This window comes from Fulvia fulva, chromosome 12 (genome assembly GCF_020509005.1).
Source record: "Fulvia fulva chromosome 12, complete sequence".
Lineage (NCBI taxonomy): Eukaryota > Fungi > Ascomycota > Dothideomycetes > Mycosphaerellales > Mycosphaerellaceae > Fulvia > Fulvia fulva.
Genome location: NC_063023.1, coordinates 1150041 through 1170587, shown reverse-complemented (window position 1 = coordinate 1170587; position 20547 = coordinate 1150041). Strand labels below are relative to the sequence as shown.

The 20547-nt window shown below is 54.0% G+C and overlaps 8 protein-coding genes across 8 annotated transcripts; 2 read left to right on the top strand and 6 right to left on the bottom strand.

The window, feature by feature from the left end:
• Positions 1-1107: 1107 nt before the first annotated feature.
• CLAFUR5_13681 (Glutathione reductase) lies at positions 1108-2502 on the bottom strand (the record flags this gene model as incomplete). Its single annotated transcript, XM_047912829.1, has 1 exon — positions 1108-2502. The coding sequence occupies one exon, from the start codon at positions 2500-2502 to the stop codon at positions 1108-1110; it is 1395 nt and encodes a 464-aa protein (XP_047768571.1).
• A 1280-nt stretch (positions 2503-3782) lies between these two features.
• CLAFUR5_13680 (Nitrogen assimilation transcription factor nit-4) lies at positions 3783-6215 on the bottom strand (the record flags this gene model as incomplete). The annotated part of the gene is made up of 4 exons (XM_047912828.1): positions 3783-4605; positions 4661-5041; positions 5094-6025; positions 6081-6215. The coding sequence occupies 4 exons, from the start codon at positions 6213-6215 to the stop codon at positions 3783-3785; spliced, it is 2271 nt and encodes a 756-aa protein (XP_047768570.1).
• Positions 6216-10993: 4778 nt separating this feature from the next.
• On the bottom strand, positions 10994-11458 carry CLAFUR5_13679 (DASH complex subunit DAD2; the record flags this gene model as incomplete). Its single annotated transcript, XM_047912827.1, has 1 exon — positions 10994-11458. One exon carries the CDS (start codon positions 11456-11458, stop codon positions 10994-10996), a length of 465 nt encoding a protein of 154 aa, XP_047768968.1.
• A 327-nt stretch (positions 11459-11785) lies between these two features.
• CLAFUR5_13678 (Shugoshin) lies at positions 11786-14026 on the top strand (the record flags this gene model as incomplete). Its single annotated transcript, XM_047912826.1, has 2 exons — positions 11786-11879; positions 12003-14026. The coding sequence occupies 2 exons, from the start codon at positions 11786-11788 to the stop codon at positions 14024-14026; spliced, it is 2118 nt and encodes a 705-aa protein (XP_047768969.1).
• A 236-nt stretch (positions 14027-14262) lies between these two features.
• CLAFUR5_13677 (uncharacterized protein) lies at positions 14263-15006 on the bottom strand (the record flags this gene model as incomplete). The annotated part of the gene is made up of 2 exons (XM_047912825.1): positions 14263-14718; positions 14770-15006. 2 exons carry the CDS (start codon positions 15004-15006, stop codon positions 14263-14265), a joined length of 693 nt encoding a protein of 230 aa, XP_047768962.1.
• A 623-nt stretch (positions 15007-15629) lies between these two features.
• Positions 15630-16691, bottom strand: CLAFUR5_13676 (uncharacterized protein; the record flags this gene model as incomplete). The annotated part of the gene is made up of 2 exons (XM_047912824.1): positions 15630-16545; positions 16597-16691. The coding sequence occupies 2 exons, from the start codon at positions 16689-16691 to the stop codon at positions 15630-15632; spliced, it is 1011 nt and encodes a 336-aa protein (XP_047768963.1).
• Positions 16692-17245: 554 nt separating this feature from the next.
• Positions 17246-18131, bottom strand: CLAFUR5_13675 (Syntaxin pep12; the record flags this gene model as incomplete). Its single annotated transcript, XM_047912823.1, has 2 exons — positions 17246-17832; positions 17897-18131. The coding sequence occupies 2 exons, from the start codon at positions 18129-18131 to the stop codon at positions 17246-17248; spliced, it is 822 nt and encodes a 273-aa protein (XP_047768960.1).
• Positions 18132-18320: 189 nt separating this feature from the next.
• CLAFUR5_13674 (Nucleoporin NDC1) lies at positions 18321-20531 on the top strand (the record flags this gene model as incomplete). Its single annotated transcript, XM_047912822.1, has 1 exon — positions 18321-20531. The coding sequence occupies one exon, from the start codon at positions 18321-18323 to the stop codon at positions 20529-20531; it is 2211 nt and encodes a 736-aa protein (XP_047768982.1).
• Between the last annotated feature and the right edge of the window lie 16 nt (positions 20532-20547).

Genomic DNA, 20547 nt, shown 5'->3' with positions numbered 1-20547 from the left:
CTTCGTGACACGCCGCTTCAGGACTTTGCAGACCTTGCTGTTGCGAACGCCTGCGAACTCCACCTGACAATTAGTCTTGCGCAATTCATATAACAGCCCTGCTGTCATGCGGTCATTCGGGTTGGAATAAACAAGAAACTCCGCCCACACAGGCCAGTCTGCTGTCATTGCCGCGACGCATAGTCCTTGCTCAAACGTCTCAACCTGGCTCATGGCGTCCCAATGCCCCCCAAAATTGGAGCCCACGAGGCCCAAGAGACTAGGAGTGATTCGGAGTTCAAGGTGCGGTGTGATTGCTTGTGCATCGTCCCATCAGGCGAATCTTCGCCTGTTGTCTCGCGGTAGCGCGGGCGGGTCTAAGCAAAGGCAGACCACGTGGCGATCCATCAGAAAGGAGCATCACGCATCGCGCTTGCGCGACGTTCAGCCGAGGATTGTGGTGCGTGGCGTTCAGGTGGAAATTGGAGGTGAAGTCTCAAAGTGAAAGAGACAAGCTGAAGAAACCCCTGCAGGGGATTGATTGGCACGGCCCATTGCGGCCCAGCCGCAACTCTCCAACGGGTCGGTTCCAGAGATCTGACACACTTATTGTTGATTCCACTCGATCTCCCTCAGGGTGTGCGGATTCCAACATCCGCATGTCACGTCCGTGGTATAGTTCTACTCAGGTACCCGTCTCCTGGGAACTCTCCACCACGTGGTTGTCCAGACTCACACCGGGGAGATGCAAGCACCCAGGATAACAATCTGTCAGCACTGCTGATTGCGCAAATCCGCTGTATCTCAAAGTGATCATCTTCACGTCGGTATCTTCCCGTGATGACCGTTCTTCACGTGGTCACCTAGACATAACAGGGAGCTGCCTTCACCCATGGTCAACAAATTGTCAGCACATCAAATTGCGTGCATCCGCTTTATCGACAAAATGATGAATCATATCCCGGAACTGAACTCGTAAGGCTTCCGAGGCAATCTAGAAGATATACACCCATGGCTACGGTCTATCACTGTCTTGGCATCCAGCCCCTCCCATTCTCTCGGATACGGGGTTCACCAACTACTAGCAGGCATCATGGCAATGGCGTCTACACAACAACAAATACATCCCTACTTCAACGTAACAAGCTCCTCCGCCGAAGTGGGGTGGATAGCAACACAGCGATCAAAGTCCGCCTTCGTCGCGCCCATCTTGAGCGCAACGCCGAAGCCTTGAAGGATTTCGCTAGATCCTGATCCAAGAATGTGTAGGCCCACGACTTTCTCGTCTTTGCCCGCACAGATCAGCTTGTAGGCTGTTGGGCCCTTGTCTTCCTGCTCCATCATGGAGTAGTACATTGCGGTGAAGCTCGTGTCGTAGACTTTGACGTCATCGCCGTACTTCTCTCGTGCCTCTGGCTCGGTTAGACCAACGCTGCCAACTTCTGGGTGGGCGAAGACGACTGAGGGGATGTTCTCGTAGACGAGCTTGGCGTCTTTTTGGCCGCCGAAGAGGCGGTCGGAGAGTCTGCGGCCTGCGGCGATAGCGACTGGTGTGAGCTCAAAGCCCTTGTCGCAGACGTCGCCGAGGGCGTAGATGTGGTCGATGTTGGTGTTTTGGTAGTCGTCTACGGTGATGTGGCCCTTGTCGTTCAGCTTCACGCCAGTGACGTCGAAGTTGAGCTTCGCCAGTTCGGGAGAACGGCCAATTGCCCACAGTAAGCAGTCGATGTCCATGGTACCCTCGCCGTTTTGGTCCTTGTAGTGCAGTCTCTTCCATCCATCACCAATATCCTCGACCTTCGATTGTGATGACTGCTTGTGAAGGTGGATACCTTGACGCTCGTACTCGGCGACGACCTTATCCTGGATCATAGGGTCGAACGATCGCAAGAACTTATCCTGTCGGATGAAAAGATGGGTCTCCGTGCCGAGTGCGTGGAACATGCCGGCCATCTCTACTGCGATATATCCAGCACCAACGACAGCCACCTTCTTTGGCTGCTTGCTAATCTCGAAAAAGCCATCAGAAGTGATACCCAGGTCGGCACCTTCTGTAGATGGGATGTTCGGGAATCCACCAACAGCTACCAAAATCTTCTTTGCCTTGATGTCCACATGGCTCTTATCATCCAGCTCAACTCTCACAGAGTGAGGATCCTGGAACGAAGCAGTTCCGTGCAGGTACTCCACCTTGTCATTTTTCAGGTTCTTCTCATAGATGCCATTCAGTCTCTTGATGTACGCAGCTCTCTTCTCCGTGAAGCCAGTCCAGTCAAAAGCAGCCGTCTGCTCAACACTGAACCCATACGCCTTAGCATCCTTGATCGTCTCAGCAATATTCGCCGCATTCCACGTAACCTTCTTCGGCACACATCCAACATTCACACAAGTGCCTCCCAACCTCTTATTTTCCACCGCAATGACTTTTGCGCCATACATGCCACTAGCCCTTCGTGCACTGGCAAGACCACCCGAGCCGCCACCAATGACGAGGTAGTCGCATTCTTTCTGGATCGGCGCCATGATGGAGGATTTGGAGGAGAAGTGGCGGGAGAAGGTGTTGAGTCGCTGATTGGAAGCCGTCCTGAAGTTCGATCGCAAGGAGGCAGTTGTGAAGAGGCGGAGGGGAGCTGATTGAGACACTTTGGCGGTTGGTGTGTAGCTGTTATGGAGGAGAGCTCAGGAAGTCAAATATGTAGCAGCCGAATGACGTGATGAAGCGCCGGTGTTCTCTGCTGACTGGGCGTTTTGGATGATGGGAGGGTAGGAGCTGTTCTGAATGAGCGGATAGACAGCGAGTGTTGCGATGGAGGCCAATGGAGCAGCTTGATTACGATTCTTCTATGTGGAATCTCTCTGGTGTCGATTTCTCTCGCTTGCGACCCCACGTCGGGGACTCAAGTCGAATCCATTGTCTGGCTAGACTACATTTTCTTGCCACTTCGGCGACATGATCTGTCAGCACTGCTAAAGACCTTGGAGACCATCAACGTATTGTAACACGAATGCGAACAACAAGACTCCAAGCGAGTCCAGACGCAGCGCAGTCACCTCCGGAGATGTAACACTCGATCGTCACAATCATGACAATCATGACACTGCACAAGTCCGCCAAGGTCTTTTATTAAGCGTAGCGACCGAGCGCTAGGCACACCGGAGTACGAGCTTGCGAGTACGTAGGTGAGGCGTCAGCGAGGGAGTGAAGCTCTATACCAGCACTCAACTAGCCTTGGCGCCCGCTCTGATTGGTCAACTTTCAAGTTTTAGGGTCACGTGACCTACCGCACTGTGCCTGTTGGCGAACTCGCAAACATATACTCGTCGCTAACGCCTATGTCGTCGTATAATAAGCACTGTACGTCGGGTGGCGGTAGCGTGGATCGCACGCTACTTTGCAGTCTAGAAGGGTTGGTAGAGAGCTCCACTCCGCTACGCTTACCTTTGGAGGTTCACAACCGCCAACAGCACATTTTGCACATTGTGCCGAGCGAACCGCCTCGGTGTGGCTGTGGCGTTCGGTACCATTCAACGTCGTCTCCTGGCAAAAGATCATCGAAGATACGTGAATCTGTTGCATTGTGTGGTATCACCGCGTAAAACCAATGCGAAAAAATGCTACATCGCTCGCTCACAACACCCGTGTCCATGCAAATCGTGAAGCGGGCCCCTCCGCGGAGGAGAGCACCAAATGGATGCATCATTGGTTGCTTCCAAGCGCAACCTCCGTTTTTCGCCGTAAAACAGTCCTTCGTTCGCCCTGTGTGCCAGAATTAATAGTGTTGTTCTGCGTACTGTGGTCCTAGTCATTCGTTCCAGTTCCAGTTTCCCATGCCGGTCATGTTCTCATCAACACGTCCCGTAGCCGGTTGTGGTCTCCCGTGGTATTCTTGCTGTTGGGCATTTGAAACGCCACCGTATAACTGCCAATGCTGTTGATCTTCAATTCCAGAAAAGTCCATCGTGGCCGAGCCTAGATCGTGATGAGGCATGGGCATGACCTGGGTCGGAAATGGAGTCCAGAAAGCCGTTTGTGCTTGGGTTGGGTCCAAAGGGGTGGTGGGGTCGGTATAGAACATTCCAATTTGGTTCGCCTGCTGCTGTTGCTGCTGATGTCGTGGCGGGTGGGAGGTGGCACTCGGGGGAGGGAACGGCGACTCCTTGTGTCCAGAATCTCCGGAGCGTGTTTGGCCCTCTGAAGATTGCTTGCGTGGAATCGAGGCTGCGAAGAAAGTGGATGGTGGCGGAGATGCTAAGTCCCTCTGCAATCCAAGCCGATATACGGAGACCGCAGCCGCACCTTCAGGCAGTGCAATGTTCCACTTACTCGACAGGGAGTGGACAATATCGACTGCTCTAGCCGCGAAGCGGTGGTTTACAGACATTGCTTCGAGATCGTGTAAGCCCTGGCTGAGATGTGCTGCTGCCTCTTCGGAAGGCAAGTTGAGGAGGTGTATCGTACTGGCCGACAATACTAAGCTGACGACCGCTAGTGAAATTCGCCTCAGTCCATACATTGCCCGCAATGCATTCATGAGTGCCGATATTTCGTTTGCACAATATGTGCAGGTGTCGCGTGGATAAAGATTCGCTGCTCGGAGGTCCAGCTTGATGTAAGGACGGAAGAGACTTTTCGGGTCAGCATACAAGCCATTTCGTGAAGCACTGTCGGGCGTATACTTACTGCAGTACGCATCCATAGTAGTACATGTGTAACACCAGCACATGCGGTAAGGATGTGTTTTCCAGGCGAAAATGGTCGGGCAGGTTCTGGTGCCAATTCTGGTAGTGGGCGTACGTGATGGCGAGTCGGCGGCTGGTAAATCGTTCTCGAGGTGCGTAAAAGGTATTGACCATGTCGCTGGCTAATTCGGATAGTTTGCTGAGCTGGTCTTTGAACGACATTGCTCGTGCTGGCTGTTCGGCACTCGGGCTGTTCGATACATTGACATCCTCGTAAGGTCGCCAAGTCTGTGTTTCTGATCGTGCGTTCGCTGACGGAGTTTCGATATCTGCGGCAGAGCGTGGAAGCTGTGATAGTCGGCCGAAGCCAACTGCGCATAACCTACAATTATTTAGAGCCAGATCCTCGTATGTCAGCTTTCAGGTCGACTTACGTTTCCAGGTTAAATACCGCCCAAAATGTCACCTTCCTCACCTCCGCCTCACTGGATCGTAGACCATTCCTGATCACCGACAGATGCAAACCCAATTCGAGCGCCATGCGAACGCACCTTCCCGCCAGTTGGTACCCACTGCTATCTCGCCCTGCAGAAGTCTCACGGAGACTCATGATCCCGAGAGCTTGGACTGTTGGCAACGAAGACTTGTCATTCCGGTCAAGAAGGCGTTTGGCCTCAGCGTAGAACTGGTCTCCGGCAGTCCCTGGATCGTTGGGGTCGAGTCTCGCCATGGATCGATCTGAGTAGTGACATGCAAAGGATAATACAGCGTTGACCAGCATCGCATTGCAGAAGTCCGTCCTTCCACGTCTCATGTCTTGTGAGAACAGGTCCCACGAGATGAAGCAATAGAACGGGTGGACCCAGCAGTGGTAGAGGCTCAACAAGTGCTCAACGAATTCTGCGTCCTGAGGTGTTCGGAACCACGTAGTAGAGTCGTCCACTGGCGTTATTGCACTGCGTATCGAGAATGTCGTGCTGTCTCCAGAGTCCTCTCGTGATGTCGGGGGAGGAAAGTTCGGTCTTTCAAACGTGGTACTGGTGGGCGTCGTCACCTGTTGAGCAAAGTCCGCTTCTAACGTCTGTGGTGCAAAGCTGTGAGGTAGTCTAACATTACTTCGAAGAGACTCTGCAAGCGCATCTGGATCGGAATCCCCCCGTAGGCTGTGCAGCAATGCTATCGATTCCTGCTCGGGCAGACTTCGCAGTGAAGCCACGATGACATCCAGAGCATCATTTTGTTGTTGCAGTGACTGAATGTCTCGCTTCAGGGCGCCCTTCCTTCGGTGGTCGCTATCCGCATCGTAGCTACATTCTGTCTGGTACACCGCGATGCAAGTCGAGCATGATGGCAGCTGCCCGTCGCACTGTAAGATGTCAGCAATACATTACAAACTTTGCGCAGCGAACCACTGTACTTACCTTGCTCTTGCGTTTTCGACAAGGTATGCAGGCTGATGAGACTGCTCTTCGCTTTCCACCTTTCGCCTCACCGTTACGATCGACTCCATCAGGCGTGCTTGGCTCGTTCTTGGGTCGTATAGGTCGTGGAGGCATTGGAAGTTACACAGTGCCGTCGATCAGTGTGTGTTGCATGGTGGTATGAAGAAGGTTAAGAGAAAAGGACCGAGTAACTAGACAACCGTGGCTTACAATGCTGGAAAGTTCGGCGGCATAGCAGGTAGGTGTCAGGCACGGATAGGCCAAGGCCATGTGGGTGAAGTTGTGCATGCAGTGCCGGACTGCGCCATGCATGTTCCTTCTATTGTATCTGCCACAGACCTCGCCGGCCTGCATGGAGTCCAGCCAAGGCTGGCATGGCACAAGGATCGACGGCCCCAGGAGGCTCAAGTGGCTTCAGTGCCTTGTGGGCCATTAGGATGAGCTTGGCGACCAGTCGCAAGGCCTGAACGGGTCCTGGCGTGGGCCTGGCAGGATAGCATTTAGAGCGGGTGGATTCTGTCTGCAGACGGAAGGTCCGTGAATCCACAGCAGGACCCTGATAATGAGCTTAAAACTCGGCTGACACGGCACGGACTCGGATAGCCATTGTCCTTGCGGAGGATGCTGTGGCGATCTTGCGACACGATGAGAAAGAACGACCTTGGCGTCACTAAAGCCGACTTCGTGTCTTGCATAACCCAAGCTGCCCACCGTGCCACAGCGAGACCAGTCGCGAGCTTATCGCCGTACCGCCCGCTGGCCTTGCATCCAGGCAACGAGTCCGTTGTGAACCTGAAGATCATCGGTCGTACACTTCCGACGATGACGGAGCCAGCACCTTTGCCCTACATGTACCGACGACCTGGTTGTGTCACCGTTGTGGCAGCCATAGCCGCACAAGCCACAGCAAAACAGCAGGCCTCGGCTGCGAGGACACGAGACAGCGTCGCAAACATTGAAAGCTTGACTGGAGCGCATCAGCGTGACGGTAGAAGAAAAAACTGCAGCCCACCAAGCTAGATTAATGTCGGCGGGCGCATGCAGTTCAGCGAGACGCTGGTCGAGTAGTTGCAGTCTTCCAATCTCCTTGTCGGATGCGATCTAGATGCCAAGCATGCTGCTCACTTCGCTCTTGGCCACGGCCCGATCGGGACGTGAGGTCGAAGAGCAACGTTCAACGCTATGTTGTCCTCTTCCGAAAGCGAGTTGGCAGGCAGACAACGTTCATCCGACAGCATGACTCATCCAACAGAACGGACGAGACCTCAGTCGGATAGCCAACATCCGGATACCACTGTCACTGCTTACAAGAAGCAGGTCCCCACAGATATTCATACTCGACCATCATTTGTCGAGCGACATGCTCGTTGCTTGTAGGGCCATCTACAACCTTCGTGAAAGGACCCTGATCACGAGGCTCACCAGGATCTTTAGCTGCCCTTGCAGACTTACTAGCAGGATCCTTGATTCCGTCTCTCCACGCTCGGGCTCGGACCAATGTTCAAAGTCAACAGCATGCGTAAGCCCATCACCAGCCGTGTCATGAGCACTCACGCTTCGGGTTGGCATCTCGCATATTCGCACACGCGTGCTCGCTCGCTGCAGGTCGAACGTGTCGTAGGGCCTTCTGGCTCCAGTCCGGTCCTTTGGCCAACGTGTGCATCCTGCGCTACTGCAACAACGTCGCGCTTGGGGCTTGTACTTCCAGCCTTACGAAGTCACGTCTCTGCCGAAGCTCACAAGGCCGAATCAAGCCTTTCCTCCCCGAAGAAAGAGGGGTCATCTTGGAGAAATGACGTTCGGCACAGCTTGCATACATGTATCATCAGGTTCTGCAGCAAGGAGGTTTGACGCCAGATGAACACGTCAACTCCGACTGGGCGTCCATATAGCAGAAAGTATCCAAGAGTACTTTCATCAGCACCTGGCGAGGCGCCAGACTCGCTCAGCGCCGAATCACGATGTTCCAATGGCCGACTGTATTGTCAGATTAAGGTTCGACCTCCAAGGCACGACTACATCATCCCACCCTCAGCCAAGGGCTTCCAGATGACAGGTGCACGACACCATTCAGTCCATGGATGTGGCTTCTTGCTGTCGAGACTCTCTTCGCCTCGCCGTTGAAAATCGTCGGAAACTGCATGTTGCATAAGGGACGTCAGAATTTCTGCCACATTTCCGAACACGGTATGGCAGTGCGTAGCCGTACATATATCCAGCTGAGCCCCAACACATGGACGATATGCGTGTGGCACAGCGGCTTGGACGGCACCCTCAATGTGAAAGGTTCCAGACCGCTCCAGCAGGGTTTCGTTTAGCAGCAGCAGCGCAGCAGAAAGTACTCCAAGATGCATGCTTGATCACACGTTGCTGATCTTATTGATCATCATCTGCACGCGAAAGCAACATGGCAAGCATACTCCGAGCACCAATCACGTTCGGGCCAAAGCCAAGGCACAATATCAACAAGATGTTTATGGACCGATTCCGCCTGTGCAGCCCAAACTTCACCGCACGCAAGTACGATCGCACAGAAGCAGCAATGTCGGCGGCACTATACCCGCCTCCGCGACCAAACCGACATGTGTCTTCCATCGACTGCCACGAAGACGTAAGGTCACTTACGCCCGTCCAGCTGCCCATGGACCACTACTCATTACAGTCACTACTTATCATCGGCCTCCTCCTCTGGAGCTGTGGAGCAGCGTCCTTGTATAATCATCTAGCACTCGCCGCTCGACCATCCAGACTCTCGCCGCACACCGTGTTTTCTGCTCCCACGATCGCAGCCTTTCCAAGCTCTTCGGTTCGCGCACGATTCTAGAAGCTTCTCTGTCGTCAAGGGTAAACCTCGTATCAGCTCAGTCGTGGAGGCCAGCGAGATCATAGCTGACGAAGCCACCTGCCTCCGGACAACTGGCGTCTCGAAGAGAAAGGCTATGGTCATCGAGAGGCCTTGTAGTGGATAGCCTGGCCACTTGAGGTGTCCACGAACGACCAAAGGACCGGGGCACGCTGGGCTCCGGCAGAATGAAGATTGACCGGCTCAGGCACGAAGCAGGAGCCTAGCCTCTGCTATCGATCCTGTCATGCTGGCTGGCGAAAACGAGGATATCATAGAGGACATCTCCCACAGACTCTGCAGACCCATGCATCGGTAGGTCCTCCTCTTTCCTCTTCAGCGGCCTGAGTCCCCGGAACATATTTCAACATGAAGCTCCATGTGCCGCTGATAAGTCCATTTTGTTCTTGAATCTGGGCAGCGCGTGCCTGGCATCCTCTCGAGTTGTTCGAATCGCCCTACCAAGAACAGCGTAAATGAACGGCATCCCTGCCCGTTTGGACAGCTGCTCCTTACAACCCTCGCCAGCTCGATTGCGCTAAACACATCATGTGCCTAGCTACCGTGGCTACATGTATTCCTTCCGGCAGGGCACAGACCCTGTGACGATGGCTTGCAGAGGCGACCTTGGCGCCACTGATAGATCATGCGTGGAAGGTCGACCTGCATAGAACAACTTTAACAGAGGCGCAATGGGTCAAGGAGCACTTACACGCGTCGCCATGGATGTTCTTGGGTACGTGGCTTTTGAAGTCTGCTCAACGGGATCCTGTATGCATTGGTGCACGTGGCTGGTGAGGCAAGGCGGGGGAAGTCACAGTCAGTAGCTTCGGCCACGATGATATTTGAGTTTCGGAACTTTGCGGAGTGAGGTGAGGTCAGAATGTGGAGGATCTGATCTATCCTATCTTCTTTGACTGAGACAACACAACACTTTATCCAGCCGATATGGATCGTCTGCAATATTGAGTGAGTCTACTCTGCAGGCACATCTCAACCTGCTGTTCCCTATCGTACCCAGTCTTTCCACCCGCCCACCAGGCAAATCCCGCTAGAACACTCTCCGAAGAAGCTTTCTCACGCCAGTGTCAGCGCCAACGCCCGAGTGGCTTGCATATACACCACGGCGGTCCTCAACACCAATAAACATTATTTAGTGACAGCGTCGGAGCAAATTTTTGCAACACTTGCGGGACAGTATCCATTCGGCATTTGCGGCGATCTGATAGCGCATCGTGGTTATGCCCGACCATGTGTGATAGCTTGCAGGAGGAAAGCTTCGTGAGCGTGGCCTTCCGTCTCGGTCAAACAGCACTTCTTTCGGCATAGCTGGGTAGATGGAGAATTCGGATGTCATGTTCGTGTTTATGGGCTGCTGAATCTGTAGTGTACAATGCAGCCAAAGCACACCGACCGGTGTGATCAGAGTGTGAACTCCACTGCATACATCGCCGATGGCAGCACGAATGTCAAATAGCTCAAGCCATACAGCAATACTACGGCGGCTGCATTCCGATGGACATTGAGAGATCGAAGTGAAAGGTCCGTAAGGCTGATGTAGGGGATCGTGGCTGCTTGAAGGTGGAACTGCACGCTCGCACATTCCGGGTCATTGATACATCCTGCTCCCTCACTGCTGGATGGCACATCATTCTTCTCACTCCACGTTCCTGGCAAATAGTAAGACAAGGAGCTTCTTGCGACACGGCGATGCCCGCACTCACAATGGTCAAACTTCCCACCCACTCTGGTCCACCTTCGCAAAGTTTCTACACTTCATATGACTGCCGTGATTGTTCACACTCTGTTTCGCAGCGCCGGAAGCTCTGCAGAGTCCCATGCTTCTTCAGTAACTCCAAGCGCATCGGTATCAGCTCCTCCCGATAGGCGTTCGAACGCGGCTTGCGGTCTCTAGGTGGTGCAGTGTAGTGACGGCGGAAGTGAGATATGCGTGATTTAGGTAAGGAATCTAGGACGGCGATAATGCTGCTCCCGCGAGACGACACGGGTCGTGGTGGCGGTGTTGTTGTTCCATCGTAGGTGGCATCTTTCAACCAGCATTGGCCTCCCTCTCTGCTTGCTCGCGCTGCACAGCTTGGGCCTGCTGAATCGGGATTCGAACGAGAGTCTGCGGCAATGCGTCTTCCTTCTTGTCGCCAGCTATGTCTCCCTCTGCCTTCGGCTTCGGGATAGCTTGACTTGCCATGTACACCGCCCTTAGTACAGTGTTCCAGTTGCCCATCACAGCGGCGACTGCCTCGGTGCCGTCACTCAATGTGATGAGCTTCTCCTCCAGCTGTTGCATCTGCCCAGCGAGACCAGCGGACAAGTCTCGTAGCTGCTTCAGTGACTCCAGCTCCAATCTCTTCTCGTTCACTCGTGCTTGCAGAGCAGATTGGTGGTTGTTGCTTTGACCCAGACCTGACCCTGGACGAATGCTTGCTGTCGCGCCATCTCTGACCATCTGCGAGGGCAAGATGGTCTGCCGTGACTTGGGGTGGCTGTTGTACGACATCTTGTGTCTTTGCGACCTCTGACCGACGTTCGTGATGGATGATGAGGATGTCCGATGCAGCACATGCAAGTCGCGTCGATGGTGGGGCCCTTCGACCTTGGCGCGTTTTGACAAGGATTGCCGGCTGTTGCGCGGAGGCCCGAGCGTGTAAACAAAGCGATTCTCCCAAAGTTGCCGGGACTGGGACTTGGATATCCAGCAACGACGACGACGGCCATCGCTAACGAATATCACGACCTCCAGCTTGCATACACATCGACAGCATATCACACACAACATAGACAGCATCGCATCCCACCAGTATTGCCTTCGAGATCCAGCACATGCATGGCGCGCCTGAACGAGCCGCCTGTCGCTCCTGCACCAAACAATGCGACTGTGACTGGCACTGCCGCCACTGGGACAGAATCTCTTGACGCTCGTAAGTCCAACACCTCCACAATGCTGACGCGCAATCACACTGCATGTCTACAAGCAATTCGCAAAGACATGCGCACGAAATCGAGACCGAGCAAGGAACGACCGCCCGCTGACATTGAGGAAGTGAAACGCAGATTCATCCGACAGAACCGCGAGCTCGCCAAGAACAACTCGTCGCAGTCTTTGCGCATACGGAGCTTGGAATTGGAGGTGTCGAAACTGTTGGGCGACAACTTAGATCTAAGAGAACAGGTGCTCAGCTTGCAGAATGAGGTACACAGTGCGCGGAGGCAGGCTGGGAGTGAGGCGATGCGGAGGATGAAGAGTGATTTACAGATGAAGCTTGCCGAGCTGTCGGGACTTGTCGAGGGCTTCGGTGCTGAGGAGGAGGATGAGAGGCCGGTTGTGCAGAAAGAGAGAATACTCAGTCCCAGCCAGAGGCAATATCGCGAGAGACAGCCTCTGGCAGAGCTGATGCAGGATGCGGTCATGCCGACCATAGTCGAGGACAAGCACTTTCCACGACGGACGTTGGATCCAGAGGAGATTCGATCCATCAGGTTGAGCGACCAGAGTGCATCAACCGGCAGTCCTGATCTTGGTCCGCCTCCAGTTGCACATTTCGAATTCGGAAGCAGCCAGGAGACAAACTCGCAAGAAGATGTTGCACGATCACCACTTCAGGATCCGAGGACTGTTGACGAGCAAGAAGAGCTGCTGCCCTCTATCAATCTAGAAACCAGACGGAAACGAAAAAGCACATCAAAGATCGAGATCAGGCGACACTCGATACTCGCTCAGTCCCCAGTCAAGGAAGGCACCGATGCTGCGACTACTATGCTCAGAACAGGTGCAAAGCGGAAGCTGGGTGATCGAGAGACAGATAAGCCATTCAAGCCACCAAGTAGTGATGACTTCACCTTCAGCCGGCGAGCGTCCGCTGTGCAGCCATCATCAGACGAAGAAAAGGCGCCATCAAAGGAGGATAAGCCGGTCGAGGAGACATTGGTCGAAATTGCCAAACCGACGAGAAGAGTGTTGGGTGAGAAGAGTGTGAACATGTCGCCACGAAAAGCAGAAGTCCGCGCCGGCAAGCCTTTGAGGGATGATCTGAAGAAAGTCGCGCCTCCCAAGCTGAAAAGCAGTAAAGACTCATCCAGCGCTGAACGACCTCCCGCTCGCGGTAGAAGGGTATCATCCATACCTCTACCATCTCCACAGGACGACGTACCGGCCACCATTGAGCTTCCCCCTCCCGAAGCCTCGACAGCAGAGCAACTTATGACTGATACACCGGCTGCACATGACCTCTTCTCGCCAACTTCCGAGGCTTCTGCAAAAGAGGGTGCGCGCGATACACCCCCTCCAGAAAATCTGAGCTCCGCCATCAACACGACTGAAGGTGGTCCACGACCATCAAGACGAGCCAGGCCGGCCTTGAGCTACAAAGAACCAAGCTTGGCGGCCAAGATGAGACGTCCCGGCAAGGAAATGGTGGATGCAATCAGCGGACTGCAGGACCCAAGACGTGTTATGAGCTTGTCGCATAGGTCTTCCTCCGGTCCCCTGAGCACATCCGAGATTCTCATCAAGACCGAACCAGAGGATGACGACGCAGCGTGGAAGACGATACCCACAGCAAATGGTAGCACTGAGCCAGCAAGTCCACTTCGCGAGAAGAGCACGAACGATCACCTTGTGCCGGCCACAGACGCTAAGGAAGAACGCATCAGCACCAACAGGCCTTCACAGTCTGCCTCTGTCCTTTCCTCTGTGACGGCAACGAGTCGAAATAGACGAGAGCAGCTCGATCGCAGAGAATCACAGCCTTTCGGACCGAATGTGGACGCAGCCCAGACCACGAAGACGTCGAGAAGAACTAGCCCCGAAGCCACGAAAGACAGCCCGGACGTGGAAGCTACTGCCAAGAAGCTTGAAGAGCTGGACATATATGACTTCAAGGACTCATCGAGTCCTGCGACGGATACTAGCACGACGACTTCTTCCACGAGCACTTCTGGCAGGAAGGGTAGCAGGCGGCACTCTTCTGTGCCTAAGCAGGCTGAGGTGCTTGTTGTACCTGCTGCGGCTCCGATTGCGACGCCAGGGGAGAGAGTGTCCAGTCGGAGGAGGAGTATGATGCTGTAGGCTACGAAGTTGCTTCGCATGGTGTCTTGCAGGAAAGATGTTGTGCTCAGACTTGATGGTTGTAGATTGGATGGAAGCGCTCATTGTGATAGAGAAGTTATGATACCCGAATTTGAGCATTGCCTACTGTGTGAACCCACCCTTCGCGTGCCCATCGTACGGATACACTGACCGGGCAGTGCATTTTGCTGCGCTCGTATGAGCACTACTACCAATTATGCTTGGTAGTTCCTACCCTATGCCTCTACTAATCGTTGTCCACCATCAGTGAGCGCCCTAGCTTCGCGCGATCTGGGATTCAGCGAGATGAGCGCCCACCCACCACTCAACTCCTCTTCGATAGCCTGCCAGGTCAATTCCTGCTTCTTGCATAGCCAGTCGTACACATCTCCGAGCGTGGATCCCGCCTTCAGGAGCTCATGGCCGTATGTGCTCACATCGTCGTCGTATGTGATGCAGATTCGCACGTCGTTGTCAGCGATTCTGTGGCTTCGCCAGGATGCGTCAGGGTCTGGCGTGATCTGCAGGCGGCCAGACTCCGGAGAGGTGGGATCTCGGTTGTGGAAGTGAAGGTAGAGTAGTTCGTCTTGTCCGCTCCGAGAGTAGGTTGGTCCTGAGTGGCCCATGCTGAAGGGGCCGTGGGACTTGTAGTGGGGAAAACAAAGTTGAAAGTTGAGGAAGGTGTATAGAGTCTATAGAGAGATTAGTTGAAGGTCCTTTGCGATGGCGTGAATGGTACATACCCTCGATGGTGGCTCGATTTGCAGCCACGACAACCGTCGCTGGAGGGGAGCTGACTTCTTGATGTGGAGGAGGAAGGTTTGTGAGACTCGACGGGATCGGATCAAGTCATGGAACTCGACTCTTTCGAAGATGAACTCGAAGAGCTCGGTGATGTTGAAGACTTCCTCGGCGGCCGATGGTTCATCCGTAGTAGCAGCGGCCGTGATGGCGGTAGCCGCGGCAAGGTGCTGTACCATATTTGTGATGCGTAAGTCGCGTGTTGATGAGTGTAGATGATGAATGGTGAAACAAGTCCGGTCGAGTGATGAAGTGGGATGACTTGATTGTTCATTCGGGGCGGCACTTCCCGCCAAAGCACATGTTTGGGTGAATGTTTCAAGGATTGTCGGCGGACTCTGCCATGCACGGTCTCTTCAGCTTCGTCGACTTTGAGAGAGTGCCCAACCTGGGAACAGATTGCTTGTCCGCCAAAAACCAACTATGCAAGCATCGTGGACCAAGTACCCCGGCAAGAGTGAGTGAAAGTGGTGGCAGTACGGGAGATCTCAAGCACAATGGACCAAGTCGCCGGTAGTAGAGGGACTACAGACTTCCAGCGAGGGATGAAATGGTCGAACGCCCGAAAGTTTGATATTCAGATCTTGAATATCGCTTTGATCATGTTGTGATCGTGTGGTATCTATGTTACATGCTTTCCAAACCGTCGATCTCATGTTCTTCGTCTCTGATAATGTAGCAAGACATTTCCTCGACCTTAAAGCTCTATCATCATGTCAAGCTTCTCCTAAACCTCTTCCGCGACGTCTTTAAGATCGCCCGCTTCTGACTGATATCGCACCCCCCTTCATCCTGGTGTGTCTCACTGCAAAGTCCACTCCCGATTCGCACAGATCTTATCCCAAATCTCTCCCATCGTCGTCTTGCTCCCAGCCACGAGCGGACCACAACGCCAGGCGCAGCTCAAGGGCGCGTGGGACTCGATTCGTAGTTGCACGTCCAGCGGTTCGCCCTGAAGCACTAGCATACGCCTCCAGCTCTCATAGCTGGGCCTCTGTGCACCAGGCTTGAGACAGCCACTGTAGGATGTCGGCAGGGAGAGCAGCTCCACCCTGGATGTCTCACGGACGGACATGACCACAATTCCTCCACTGAGGCCCCATTCCTCCAAGAATTCCTTGAAGTCCAGTTCGGACGCCGGGTGCGTGAGGAAAGGGTTGCATGCAAAAGGATCGGAATAGGCGCGGTTGTCGGCTTTGTATTTGAAGAACAGCTTTTCTTGCAGCTTGGTGGAGCGCTTGATGACGTGCTCAAAGGTCTTGTTGACTCCTTGTGCCAAGAGGACGGTCTTCAAGCCGTTGAGGTTTTCACGAATGCCGCACTCCTCTTTGAACGTGGAGGTGGTGAAATTGAGTAGGATGTTCTCCAGCAACTCGTAAGTCCCGAAAACCCGCTGTGCAGCAGTCTCTTCCTGATCTTCTGCGTCTTGCTCGCCCTTCTTGTCAAGTTTCTCACTCACTTGCTCCGGAGCCATGATCGAGTCTTTGCGGCGAATTTGTGGAGCATCGATGGAGCTGTCTGAGTCACCTCCGGAGTCGCTGGCGCTCTCACTTTGACTGTCGTCGTGGTATTTGGTGGTGGATGGTATTGGTCGTGATGGTGGAGGTGTAAGTGTTGGATATGGCTGGTCGCTACCAGCAAGGATATCTTCGAAGATGTCTTCCATCACGGAAGGTGGTCCGACGTCGAAAATGTCGGTCTCATTCCTGAGTAGCTCACTGTAAGTGGTCAGTCACAGGGTTCTATTCGAATGTGAGATACCAGCATACCGTGCTACTGCCTTGGACTCATTTTCAGTGCTGTCGCTGCTCTCATGGTGCTGGTTGTTGTCTGATGTGATGAAAGGGTGGCAGTCTGATAACATGATGACGAATGGTCGTTGGTGCTATTGTTGTCACTGTGACAATAGCGAAAAGCTCAATAAGAAGAGACAGGCGCCCATGACAGCATGTAACTCCTGCAGCGTTTCAGACTGAGTGAGTGCGAACTAAGGCTCAGACCTTGTGGTGTGCTCACCGCCATTTTTCCATGGCATCCGATCATCGCAGAGTGACCACAGCTGTCTCCGACGGGCTTGTGATTTTTGCAGCGCAATGAGGAAAGACGATGCCACAGCTGGTCGTAGTTGCGTATGAGGGCAAAGGGGGGCGATGGTCTGTAGCATCCGCAGACATGACTTTGGTCGCACTGTAGATGCTCGCATCGTGAGCTGTGTCTGGTAAGCCATATCCACATTACGCTATAACGCCTCAATCAATGTACACCTTATCATACCATGCGCATGCTGCGCCATCATCCCACCTGCTCGAAGCATTAGCCATGGCTTTTGAGCCACAGACGCGCATCAGTGCCTCAGACGCAGCATATCTATCAGACGCGCCCCTTTGCCGACCAGCATGAAAGCCAGTGAAAACGCATTCAACCCAGCACAACAGCCAAGATCACCACGGCCAACACGATGGCCAAGATAATCAGCAAACAACAAGCCTTGCCCCTCGCGCTCTTCTGATGCCTGCTCGCAGTCCTCAGCTGCTGATCCGCATTTCTCGTATCGTCTCTCGTCTGCGTTACATTCGTTTCGATGATATCCAGTGACTGTCCCTGATCATGCACCATGGTCGCCACATCCCGGAACAGCTCGTTCAACTCGCTGACCGAACTCTCGATGTTCCTTATCTCGCTCTCCCGCTCGATGATGAGGCTCTCTTGAAAGTCCACTTCGCTCTGATCTGCTAGCCTCAACTGCTCGTGCTGTTGTAATTGCTGCTGTTGCTGTTGTGCCGAGCCGCCTTCCGACGGTCTTGCCTCATCGTCCAATGCTGCGCGGCCTGCTGCCGCGGACGCTCGTTGCTTATCGAGGGCTTGTCGCTGGAGGTTTTGGAACTCTGTCAAGCTCGCGCGGAATTCTGTGCCTAGCTTCCCAGCTGTGTATTTCTGTGATGGTCCTAGATCGTGCCATTGTTGGACTTTCTTGAGGCCTTCGCCGATCTCTTTGAAGCCGTCACCTGAAGTGAAGCGCGTTAGCCTGCCGGTGTCTTCGCAACTGCTGCCGAGATGGAGATGCCTCACCCGTCTCTGTGAGTAGGTCTTGTACTCGCTCACGCACACGGTCTGTTTCGCGGCGCGTGCCTAGTAGTGCGATCTGGGAGGAGAGTTTCGAGATGCTGGAGGTGAGGGAGAAGAGCTTGTCGCTGAGTTGGGTCGTATGGCGCTGGAACTCTGGGTCATCGGCATATTCTGGGTCATCCTGGCGCCGCCATGTTGTGGGCTGCGATTCTAGGTTGCTCGAATCGTGAAAAGACATGGCTATGGTGTTGTATGGGTGATGCCGTTGGTGTAGAGTGAGTGCCCGTTGGTGGCAGGCGCAGCGCATGACGTTGGCGGCCTTATGTAAGCATGACACGTGAAAGCGCGGCGCTTTCGTCTCCCAGCAACCAGAAACAAGTTTGGGAAGATCAGTTCCTCTTCTTGTCTACGCTCCTTGCGATACACCATGCCGCGACAATACCACGCAAACATGGCGACGCAAACGACAACTCTGCAGCAAACCATTCTCGCGCCGGGAGCTGCTGCGACTGGAGCAACTCCCACAGAACGAACTCGATTCTACAAGGAGTTCTTGACCCCCGCACTGCACCGGCGCTTCATAAAAGCAGTGGGCATACTGCTCGCTGTCTGCTATGTCTTCGGCATAATCATCACAAGCTTCCGCGGCACCATAGTAACAGCATGGTTTCCGCTCGGTCCAGCTGGAGCTCGCGCATCACTTCTTCTCATAACATGTCTCTCCATTCTGGTTGTACGGGTCGCAAACATGCACATTGGCGAGCGCATCACGAGCAGCGTTGCAGAGACAGCGTATGATCTGGTGTGGAGGAGACTGGGCAAGTCACTGCACACAGTCGGATGGTATGCTCTTTCAGGCTGGTTGTTTGGGGAGTTCTATGTCTGGACGAGAGGTGACAGCGCGGAGCTGGGCTTGGTGCTACCTTACGAGTCGTATGAGCGACCGAGGCTGAACGAGAATCCCATCTTCTTGAGGAGCCTCTTCATTGTGCTAGGAGTGTTGCAAGCCGGACTGCACTTGGTGAAGGACTACGATTGTGTCAAGATACCCGCGACTCCACGAGAAGAGCGGGAGAAAGAGGAAGAGGCGAAGAAGAATGCCTTGACAAGGATCCTCTCACCAGAGGCTGTCGCGAGACTACCAGCGGTGGTGCGAACATTGGCTGACAAGCTGGGCCCGATCGTGCACGGTGCTGTCAACATCACCATTATCACCGTCATCGCACATCTCTTCATATACTTCCTGGTCCTGAGGCGGCCTCTCTGGTCCTTCTTCTACAGTATGGCACGAACCTGGTTCCAGCTACCGAGCTCTGCACCACCACCAGGCATTTCCGACCTACACATTTGGGCTCTATTCCGCCAGACATTGACAGCACCACTGGCACTATCGATCCTGTGGGAGATCTCGAACACCATTTTCAGCGTCTTTGTCGCTCAAGCACCGATTCTGAAAGATGCGCCTCTGACCAGTGGGGTCAAGGATGCCAGAGGTGTCGTGCTGCGCAAGAGCAAAGACCCGAACAGCAGCTTGTTGAATGGCTTGAAGACAAAGCGGGAGCTGAACAAGACTTTCGCCTTCTGGGAGCTATATCTCATTGCCACCAAATACGACGACAGGCGGAAGACAATCTACACCGAAGTTGCAAGAAAGGACGGCAGCACGTGGTCGCAGATCTGCGACATTGCCCTGAAGGAAGTGGAAGCGATCACTGCGCGTATTCAGGCGGCGACCGTACCAGAGCAGAAGCCGGTGGTGAGAGAGGAGCAACCCCTGCAGCGATTGACTGAAGATGATCTTGGAACGCCCAAACCAGAAAAGAGAGGTCTCCCGAAGATAGCAGATCGCGAAGTAGCCGGTGATGGCGACGTCTTCGCAAAGAAGGCACCAGATCTTGTACAGACATTCGGCAACTTTGCGAGGAGCGTCGGCCAGTCGGCAAACACCCAGAACCCCATCACACCCACCGCGCTGAAGTACATCGAATACGGCGCGGATCAGCTTATCCCAAAGGAGACCCAACAGCGTCTGTCTCGTAGCCACATGCAAGAAGAAGCAAATGGCTTCTTCGCTAAGGTGCTCCGATCACCAATCGGCGAGGCCTTCAAGAACACCTTTGCGCGTCAAGTCAAGAAGGTTGTCTTCGGCTCACCTACCTCGAACAAAGCCAACATCGTCTTCGCCGTGAAGTCCCTCACCGAGCTGGGCGTGAAGAGTCTGTCGGAGGATGATTACGGTCAAGTGCAGAAGGACATCCCCAGGATTATCCGCACCTTCACCACCACGATCAAGAACATCGAGACTTACACACGTACTCTCAAGCCGAATTGGACGGACCTTGGCTTCACCGAGCAGGATCGACAAGTAGCGGAGGTGCAGGAGCTGCTGGAGATCCTGAAGACAAGTCTCAAGCAGATTATGCTGCAGTTTGGCGAGTATGCAAATACTCTGGGTCTGAGCAAGAAGGAGGTGCGTGAAGCAGGCGAGGCTACGGGTGATACGCCTGCTCCTGTGGCACTTATTGGTGGCAGACCGACACGGCCGAATGATGGGGCGTTCGAGCGCCCGGAGATGCAGCAGGTTGGCAATGACGGCGGGATTGGCGCCGGTGGTAGACTGCGGCGGACTGGTCGCTAGACTCAGGGAAGAGGTG